The sequence below is a fragment of the Herpailurus yagouaroundi genome, unplaced genomic scaffold, assembly GCF_014898765.1.
Source record: "Herpailurus yagouaroundi ecotype Mexico unplaced genomic scaffold, PumYag 207, whole genome shotgun sequence".
In the NCBI taxonomy this organism is placed as follows: Eukaryota; Metazoa; Chordata; class Mammalia; order Carnivora; family Felidae; genus Herpailurus; species Herpailurus yagouaroundi.
In genome coordinates this window covers 1,020,728-1,030,290 of record NW_024412438.1, presented here as the reverse complement: position 1 = coordinate 1,030,290, position 9,563 = coordinate 1,020,728, and the positions used below count along the sequence as shown (strand labels likewise).

The following is a 9,563-nucleotide window of genomic DNA, read 5'->3' as shown; positions in this document are numbered from 1 at the left end:
GAAGCTGAGCTGAGAGGAAGCTGAAGAGTAGCTGAGATGAGGAGGAGCAGCTGAGCTGAGGAGCAGCTGAGGGGAAGCTGAGGAGTAGCTGAGCTGAGGAGTAGCTGAGCTGAGGAGGAGTAGCTAAGCTGAGGAGTAGCTGAGCTGAGGAGCTGAGGGTAGCTAAGGAATGCTGAGAACCTGAGGGGAAGCTGAGGAGTAGCTGAGGAAACACTGAAGATCGCAGCAGGAGGAGACTGGATATAAAGGGTGGGCTATCGTGACTGGGAGAAGGGACCCTGAAATGCAGGCTGACATGTTTAACCCTGGGCCCGGGAACTCACCTCTCAGTGGAAGCGCCGCAGTGATAAGCTGGAGACGGCGTTCGGGGAAGACGAAGCCGTCCGGAGTCCTGGGGGTGGCGGGGGGCGGGGGGGGGGGTGCTGGGGGGAAAGGGCATCAGTGGCCCGAGACCGAGTCCCCTGTAGAACTGACTCAAGAGGCAGGATCGCACGTGGGTGACCGTTGGAGGGAGAAGCGAGAAGGTCAGACATCGGATGTGTCCGTGGCCTGTTGTCCACCCAGCTGGGCCAGCCGGCCCCGGAAACGCTATTCCCATCCCACCTCCACCCCCTGCCTGGTGTCATCCGAGTCGCCGGGGGCAGCCCAGCAGGACGGCGAGGGGAGAGCAGGGGCAGCTTGGGACAGGGTGGAGGTGGAGGGGACCTGAGGCTGGCCTCCTGGGAGAGGAGTGTTTGTCCAGGCAAGCGTGTGCTCCCACGACACCGGTCCAGCAGTGACCTCCACCCCTTGGTCCTGGCCACACCCTGCTCCTGTCCTTTAATAAAAGACTGAACCCCTCAGAGGAAAGCACCCCAGTCTGTTCCATTCCAGGCTGGGAAGCAGGATCCCGTGGGCCCCTGTGCCTCCGGAAAGCCGGGAAGGGGGTCGGAGGGAGCTGCCGGTGTGGGTCCGCTCAGAGAAACGTCTGCCTCACGTCACAGGGCCACCTGGGTCACCACGGATCAAGGATGAGGTCCCTGAGCCCTGGCCTCGGCTGTCCCCTCAAGAACAAAGGTTGGGGTGTGGGATAGGGTCGCTGGGTTTAATTCGGGGAAACGGTGGGGGGGGGGGTCTGGACCGGAGGGGCGGGCTGTTTGTATCCAGGCCACTCGGTGACCGCTCGGGGCACCACCGTGCACGGCGCAGGGAGTCAGGAGACCTGGACTGTACTCCCGACACGGTCGCTAATTAGCTCTGGGACTCTGGGCAAGTTATACCCCTTCTCTGGGCCTCAGTGTCCCCTCCTGTAAAAATAACACTTAGAAAACTAGTAATGTCGAGAAAACTCGATAATTGTTTAACAGCTGCATTAAAAGAAGTAAACTGGGTGCCCCTGAAGGTGCAGGGCAGCTAAGAATTTTCAGATCGGAGACTCTTGAAGCAAAGACAAGTTTGAGGGGCCCTTGGGGCGCTGGAAGGGAGATGGGCCAAGGCCTGGGGGGGTACAGGCAGGCTGTGGGGGGCATTATGGGGGGGGCTCTGTGGACACAGGCCCTCCCCTGGCTGCCGTCCTCCCCATCCCCCAGGGGGCTGTGCTCTGGGGCATCTGTTGGGCTGCGAGACAGAATAAGGAAGCCCCGGAGGGAAAATGGGAGGAGTCAGGCCCGAGACCCTGAGGACCAAGAATGAGAAGGCAGAGGGGTGTGGGGAGCTCAAAAAAGGGCTCATCAGAAGCCCCTACCCTGCAACATGGGAGGAGGCTGGGAGAGGGGGCCCGGCTCGGTGCACTCACCCCCTCTCTGTGCTCCCCCCCCCCGAGGAGCCCCGACAGGGATTGGCAGGGCACTGACAGCTCGGGCAGCAGATGGGACCCAGGTGTCCCCTCCTGGGGTGGGTGGCTCGGCCCACAGAGGCCAGATGGTGTTTATGGTGGGAAGGAAGGCCTGAGTCGTCCAGAATAGGCGATCAGCCCCCCAACAGACCGCCTGGCCACACCCCTCGGCCCCGGGGCAGGAAGGCACGCCAGCCCTGGGTTCTATAAAACAAGTTTATTCACATTTTAGAAAAACGAATTCTAGGACAGGGGATGGTCTCCCCGTGGGATGGGCATGAGATCAACAACAACAGAAGGCCAGAGCGGGGAGCCGGGAAGGGAGGAGTGGGGGCTGGGGGCCACGGCCCCCACTCTGGGTGGGGAGGCCAAATAAATTAAAGGAAGGGGGGACAGAGGGAGAGGGGAGCCAGGCAGCCAGAAGTGCTCTTGGAGCTGGGCTGGAAGACAGTCCACACCTGCAAGAACTGGGGAGAGAGAGCGCGGGGTGCGCTAAGGACAGAGCCCCCTCCGGTGCCCGCTTCTCCCCCAGGCAGGGCCGGGGAGGGGCACTCACCCCAGCATGCGGTGGCGGAGAGGCCGGGGCCGGGGGTGGGGGGGGGGGGGGGAGACAGCAAGGTCGGGGGTTCTTTGCCCTCACCTGGGGAGCAACGGGTCACCGTTTTCGAAGCCTCTTCATGAAGCAGCACGTGATGGTACCAAGGACGGTGGCCCCGGTGACTAAGGCGACCCCAGCACCCACCAGCAGGGGCACAAACAGGGTGTCCAGGGCTGGGAGAGAGCGGACGGCTCTGTTCAGCCCGGGGTGCCACTACCCTGCCATGCCCGCGTCCCAGCGCCCTCGCTGCCGGGTCGCGGGCCCCCTTCCTCCATTCCCAGACGGCGCCCCCTGCCCTCTCCTCCCAGACCAGGTTCAGCGGGGATGCTGGGGCCAGAATGGGACGAAAGCGGGTTTTCACGCAGGAGAAGGGGGGACGGGAGCAGGAGGGGCACATGGGAGGGGCAGAACAAGGGCCCCGGCTGAAGCGGGGGGCGGGCAGGGGTCACTCACCGTGCGTGTAGGGGTACACCGTGACGGGCCCCGAGCGAGCGCTGCCGGCCTGGTACCAGCTGTAGTCGGCATGCCGCACCCAGGCGCTGGGGGCGCAGTGGTACACGCCTTCGTCCTCGGGCCCCAGGCCGTGCAGCCTCAGCCGGTGGCTGCGGGGCCCCACCAGCTCCACGCTGACCGGGCCTCCTCCAGGCCGGACCCCCAGCTCCGCCACGCCGTCCTGGCCCACGCCGCCCACCAGCCGGGCAGGTGCAGGGCTCAGCTCCCCTTCCTCGGGTCGCTCCACCCACCAGCTGGCAGCCAGGCGCAGCCCCGGGGGGCCGCCACGCACAGAGATGTTGCAGAGCAAGGACGCCGTCTCCCCACGGTACACGGTGCCTCCCGCCAGCCAGGCCACGGCCTCCAGCACCACGCCTGCAGGACGAGGACGAGGACGTGGGGTCAGAGGGGTGTGGGGTCGGGACTGCTGTCCGAGCGACACCCCAGTCCTGAAGAAGAGAAGCGGGGAGACCGAGGCATGGCAGCAGCCGGGGCGGAGCAGGGGGGGGATGCACAGAAGCAGAAGGAAGAGGTCCCACCAGCCCCGGACCCTGGCCAGGCCCCAGCCACCCCCTCACCTTCCTCCCGCACGTGCACCGGGAGTGGCCGGGAGCGGGCACTGGCCGCTTCTCGAAGCCGAGCCCCAGACCCTCGGACGTAAGCCTTGGCCAGGCAGCGGTAGGTGCCCGCGTCACCTGGCCTGGCAGCCTCCAGCCGGAGCCGGTAGGTTCTGGACGCCACCTTCTCCATGGCGATGTGCCGGCCTTCATAGCCGGGGCCCAGGCTGCCCACACCCTCTGTGTCCAGCTGGGCTACCAGGCGGCCGGGCCCAGGGGCCCCGGCAGGGGCCATCTCCCAGCCCACAGAGTACGCAGCGTGGCGGCCTGGCGGGGGCAGCGCCCCGGACACGTTGCACAGCAGTTCCAAGGGCTCTCCGGGGCCGATCCGCCGTTCCCCGGGCCCCACGGCCACTGCCAGCTGGCTGGCTGCAACACAGGACGGGGAAGGGGCGTCACGGAGGCAGCAGGAGGCACAGAGCTCCCGACTCCCCACCTGTAGTTCTCTCCTGAACAGCGGCACTGTCACAGGGTAGGACCGTGGCGCCCACCCAGGGCCTGACTCTCGGCCCTTGGCCATGGCCCTCCCATCTCCACACCTAACTTCGGAGCAGAGAAAACCCACCACGGGAGGGAAGTGATGCAAACGGGATGGCTCACTGCGGAAGACCGGCTCCCTGGAGTCGGGCAGGGACCGTCCGGTGCCTGCCCTCGGCCACGGGGCCCACTGCGACACCACAGCCCCCAGCTCCCACCGTGGGCCCGTGGCACTCACACAGCGTCTGCACGTCCACGTGGGCCAGGACAGCTCTCTTCTCTGCGATCTGGGCCCAGCTGCCGTCGGGATCCTGAATCCACTCGGCAGCCGTGCAGTGGTAGGTGCCCGCGTCCTCGGCCTGGGCGCCCCCCACCACCATGCGGTAGCGCTCGGCCCCCTCCTTGCCCAGCCGCAGCTCCCCTGCAGCCAGCCGCTCGGCATAGGGAGCCCCAGCCTCCACGGCCAGGTCGGGCCGGAGCCCCACGACTTCCTGCAGCGTCGCTCGCCCTACGGGCGCCTCGGGGACCGCTCTCCCGAAGGACACGGCCAGGTGCGTGTGCTTCTGCGTGCTCGTCCGCGCCAGGCAGCCCAGCGCCAGCTCCTGCCCCTCGTGCACTGTCAGGCGAGGCGGTGAAGTGGGGGCCTGGCGGCCTCGGGGCCCCGGGGGGGTGGCAGACACCTGCAGCGCATCTGGAAGAACTGGAGAGAACAGCCGGAGTGGGGGAGGGCCGGGAGCCGGTGGCCCTGGTTGCTGTTCCCCGTGTACCACCTGCTTCCTGAAATAGACCGTGGTGAGCTCCCACAGGGCCGGGTGATCTCTTCTCTAACCCAGTGGTGCCAGGGACGGTGCTGGGCACCCCACAGGCTCTCAATAAATACTTGTCAAAGTTCATAGCCCAGCCCGTCGCCTACTCACCCGTATGTGAGGAGCCGACCCCTGTTTGAACTACAGAAAAGTGGCTCTGTCCTCCTTCCCAGAACACAAAGAAATATAAGAGAGCAAGAATGTCACGTGGCCTCACTCCTCCTACCCTACCTCCACTTCCTCCCCCTCCGCCCCCAGATCTGGATCCTGGAATCTCCAGGAATGGCCTCTATTCACCCCAGCAGGCTCCCCCCACCCGGGAATGGAGGGGACTGGCTCCCCCTTTCCCCAGAGGTAGCTCCATAGAACAGGAAGAGCCAGCAGCTGGAACGAAGAGACCTCGGTTAGAGGCCCAGACCGGCCACCGGCCTGTGGGCGATGTTGCGCGAGTCCCATAACCGTTCCTTTGGGCCTCAGTTTCCCCAGCTGCAAAACCTGAGGGGTGGTTAGACAGGTCCCTCCTGGCCCCGACGCTGCGCCTTCTGCGTGGGTGGGCCTCGCCCCCCGCCCGGGGCCGCTACCTCTCAGCTCCACCTTGCCGCTGTAGCTGCCCAGGTAGCGGGTGTCCGTGGACGGGGTGTAGCACTCGTAAATGCCAGCATCCTGGGCCTGTAGGCGGGCGATCCTGAGCACCACGGCGTCCCCCTGGAGACGCTGCACCTGCACCTCACCAGCCGCCACGCGGGGCCCGAAGACAGCGTAGGAGAAACGGGCATCCCTGGTGCTGACGATGCCCAGCGCGGCCTCTGGGGCCTCAGGCCTGTAGAGGAACCACTCGAAGTCCTGCTGGGCAGGGCCCTCGTAGCCACTGACGTTGCAGGGGATGGAGACGGCCGTGCCAGCCACGCGGTACAGGGGCCCCTGTGGGACCAGCACCTCCCGGGCGAAGCACTCGGCTCCTGTAGGGAAGGACGGGAGATGCCGGAGATGCCGGAGATGCCCGGGTCCCCGCCGCATCGCCCACTACCAGCCCCGCTCTTGACCCCTGCCCAATGAAGGACCGGAGACCTGGGGAAGGCTGGGACCCGGCTGGGACCCAGGGAAAGGATGCCGGGAGGTAAGGCACCCGGATCTCAAGTTGGTCACAGACCCGGGTTTGCCTCAGGACCCAGAAACACCCCATTTCCGGCGGGTCAGAAGTAAGGCCCCTACGGGCAGAAAGAAGTCTATCTGCTTCCGTTCCTTGATTCCAGCTGTACCTGGATTCCCTCCCCCATTTCCCCGCTCTCGTGCGTTCTGGGCCCGGTCAGCGGAGCCTTCCAGCTAAGGGACTCAGTCCCCGCGTCCCTCTCCTTTGTTGGAGGGGAGCTGGCAAAATCTTGCTTAGAAGGGCGGGTTGGCTCAGCTGTGTCACCTGGACCAGGGGACTCCAGACAATGGAGCCAGTGGCCCGAGCAGGACAGGGCACAGACCCAGTCAGTTCTCACCACACAATGCCCTCCCCGCCCCGTCCAGCTGTGCCATGAGCTCACTGCTTCTCCCATCCCACAGGGCTGCCGAGGCAGCTGAGGCTTATGGGGCAAGAACCAGCCTCTGCCCTGGCCTCTGGGGGCAGAAGATCGCTCCCCCAGCCCCACCCCCACCCCCAATCTTCTAGGCTGACCCAGTGGATGCACAAAGCCCCCCTCCCAAGTCCCTAACAAAAGCCTTCATTTGCATACGGTGTGCATTCATTTACATAAGGTTCCCTCTGTGTTGGGAGGCGCAAGCTCGGGCCACCCCTTCCTGTCTTTCTCTCCTCAGACAGGCCAAAATTCTCTTCTTCCCCATGCTGCCCCCACCTCCAGGCCCTACACTGCCCCCAGCAGATACTCCTGAGGCCCTTGGAGGGCTCTGCTTCTTCCTTCTCTCCTTGCATCCGTCCTTCCGTAGCCCCACTGGATAAGATCACAGAACTCCAGGGGCGCCTGGGTGGCGCAGTCGGTTAAGCGTCCGACTTCAGCCAGGTCACGATCTCGCGATCTCGCGGGATCTCGTGATCTCGCGGTCCGTGGGTTCGAGCCCCGCGTCGGGCTCTGGGCTGATGGCTCGGAGCCTGGAGCCTGTTTCCGATTCTGTGTCTCCCTCTCTCTCTGCCCCCCCCCCGTTCATGCTCTGTCTCTCTCTGCCCAAAAAAAAAATAAACTTTAAAAAAAAAAAAAAAAAAAAAAGATCACAGAACTCCAGGAAGGAGGGCTGGGCCAGCCCCCTGCCTCCATTTCACACAGGAGGAAAAGTTCAGGCAGAAGTATAATGTCTTGACCAAGATCCTACTATCCTTAGATGGCTTCCACAGGTCCCTGCAGAGCGACAAAGCCAGGGAAGAAGAGGGGGAAATCCTAGCAGAGGCCCGGGCCCGGGGAGACTGACCTCACCAACCAGAATTCCCATCACTCCCAGGGGTATACCCAGGGCCTTTCTGCAAAGGCTGGAGAAAAACACCAAGTTTGTGGTCAAGCTCTGCCCTCTGGCTCCTCCAGAAGCTGGGCTCTTAGCCCTTTCCTGTGGCTGAGTCCAGGGAGGAGGGAGGCACTTGCGGTCGCTTGGGTTCAGCAGGTTGGGTCCCGGCCCCAGCCCCGTGCCCCGTGCCCAGCTGCATGGACACATCCCTTGTTCTCCCAAGCTGGTTTCCACACTGGAGGAGAGCTAAGAGCTTCCATTCTGACAGTGAGTGAGCCTGTGACTCAGGAGGGCCCTACCCTAGGGCATTTCATAATCTAGGCGACGGTGGAGACAGCTGAGCTGACACCTTTGGGCCTCCGGGCAGACTCTGCTCAGAAGGGCCCCCTCCCACCTTCCTGGCTCCACAGCTGCTGATGCTTGGAGATCCCCATGGGAAAGTCAGCCAGCCGCCTTAGGAAACCAGCTGCCAGGCAGCTCCCTTCCCAGGCCAGAGCGGGGAGGAGGGGCAGACACCTGCTTTGGGGTCCATCGGACCTGGGTTCGAATCCAAGCCCTAGCGCTCCCTAGATGTGTTCTCTGGGGCAAGTCACTTCACTTTCCTCATCTTCGGAATGAATGGAAATACCCGCACGCAGTGGGCAGGCAGATCTCTGCGGGCTCTTCCAAGTCTGTGCCCCACCCCTCCCCACCTCCTCTGGGCCCTTCCACTCCACGCTGCCCACTGGGGACAACGGGCCAACTGCTAGGCAACCGGGCCCCACAGCAACTCCCTCCTGCCTCCCACCCAGGGCTCCAAGGAGAGGCCTCATTCTGTTTCCCCAGGGCCCAGGGACCTATGCAGCCAGGGGCGAGGCTCTGCTTGGCACAGCGGTGGGGCTCTGGTCTGGAAACAGGCTGCTGGGGCTACGTCGTCAGCCTGCGCCTTGACTATGGCAGCTTTGAATCCGGGTGGCAAGGCCACCCCCACGCGGTGCTCTTTCTTGCTTCAAGGGCTTGGGTCTCCCCAACATCTGTACAGGCAGCCTCCCTGTCTGGAAGCCATGCTCCTCCCCAGACAAGCTCCTAAGGGAACCCTCCAGTTCAGGCCAAAAACAACTGCACTGTCAGGGCCCTGATGCATCCACCCAGCGGTGGCCAGAACACCTCGCAATGATCACCCACCCCCGCGGATGCAGGGTGCTTGGAGATCCCAGCATCAGTCCGTGGAGCCTGCTTTCCCCTGAGGCGGGGAAGGTGGGGGGACTAAGGGGGTGTGACCAGCGGTGGGGGGCTACAGAGTCAAGTGCGACCTGAGAGAGAGAAAGTGGGCAAAGAGAGACCCCGCCCCGCGTGGAGACGGCGTAAGAGGCGGAAGTGCCCCAAACATCAGATGATGAAGTGGGGCGGAGGGGAACCATCAGGGGAGACTGAACTTCAAAGATTATGGGCAGAACCGGCCCCTGGGCCTCCAGCCAACTCCGGGCAATTACGAAGACGGGCGAGCACTGCCCACGCAGGGAGGGCACTCAGAGCTGGGCCTGAAGCTCAGTGTGAGGCGGAGGGAGACGTAGCATTTGGGCGCAGAGACCCCAGGACCTGAGTACGCCGACTGAGAGGTGGGGCCGACCCCGCGGCCTGGGGGTGGCACCTCGGTGGGTCCTCACTGGGCCCCAGCCCGGGGCCTAGAGCTGGGGGTCTGGCTCGGCGGGCAGCTGGGCGCCGAGCTCGGGGAAGCTCGAGGCGCCCCTGACGGAGAAACGGGTGCGAGGGGCCCCGAAACGCTGGGGAGGTGGGCCGGGCCGAGCGCCAGGTGGCAGGCACATGCCGGCAGGGTTGGGGGCCGGGGCGGGGGCCGGCTTACCCAGCATTAGCAGCAGCAGGAGCAGCAGCAGCGGGAGCCGCGGCGAGAGACCGAGGGCGCCCATCCTGCGCGGCCGGCTTTGGGGAGGCTCCGGGGGTCGGCGCGGGCTCTGAGTGGACGGGGGCTCGGGGGCGCATGCCCGGGTAGGGGGCACGAAGCGGAGCAGCGAGGCGCGGGTGCACGCAACGGAGCCGAGCGGCGCGGGCGCTTCCAAGTCCCCTCCCTCCCCCTTCCTCTTCCTACCGCTTTCCCTCCTTCCGCGGAGACCATTCCCGCCCCGCCCCAAGCCCCGCCCCGCCCCGCCCCAAGCCCCGCCCCGCCCCCGCCTGCTCCTGGCCCCGCCCCGGAGCCCGGGCTCCACCCCGCCCCTAGCCCCGCCCCGCCCCGCCCCGATCTCGGTCCCAGCCCCACCCCAACCCCTCATCCCGAACTCTCCCAGACCACGGACCCTGGACCCGTCCCGTCTCCGCTCCGTACC

The 9,563-nt window shown here is 65.1% G+C and overlaps 2 protein-coding genes across 3 annotated transcripts in view; one reads left to right on the top strand and one right to left on the bottom strand.

Moving 5' to 3' along the window:
- The window catches only part of KCNJ9 (potassium inwardly rectifying channel subfamily J member 9), a gene marked incomplete at its 5' end in the record, with an annotated part of 5,100 nt that extends 4,990 nt beyond the window's left edge, over window positions 1-110 (top strand). Inside the window, one exon of the mRNA XM_040452336.1 lies at window positions 17-110. The remainder of the gene's footprint in view (window positions 1-16) is intronic.
- Window positions 111-2,011: 1,901 nt separating this feature from the next.
- Window positions 2,012-9,339, bottom strand: IGSF8 (immunoglobulin superfamily member 8). 2 transcript variants are annotated; one of them, XM_040452461.1, is made up of 7 exons: window positions 9,086-9,339; window positions 5,385-5,762; window positions 4,236-4,697; window positions 3,482-3,889; window positions 2,865-3,278; window positions 2,454-2,584; window positions 2,012-2,280 (listed from the first exon to the last, which is right to left on the bottom strand). In XM_040452461.1, the coding sequence occupies exons 1-6, from the start codon at window positions 9,147-9,149 to the stop codon at window positions 2,469-2,471; spliced, it is 1,842 nt and encodes a 613-aa protein (XP_040308395.1). In that variant the 5' UTR covers window positions 9,150-9,339; the 3' UTR covers window positions 2,012-2,280; window positions 2,454-2,468. The 2 variants fall into 2 exon arrangements, with proteins under 2 accessions (XP_040308395.1, XP_040308394.1); XM_040452460.1 differs by lacking the exon at window positions 9,086-9,339 and adding an exon at window positions 5,872-6,398.
- Window positions 9,340-9,563: the final 224 nt, after the last annotated feature.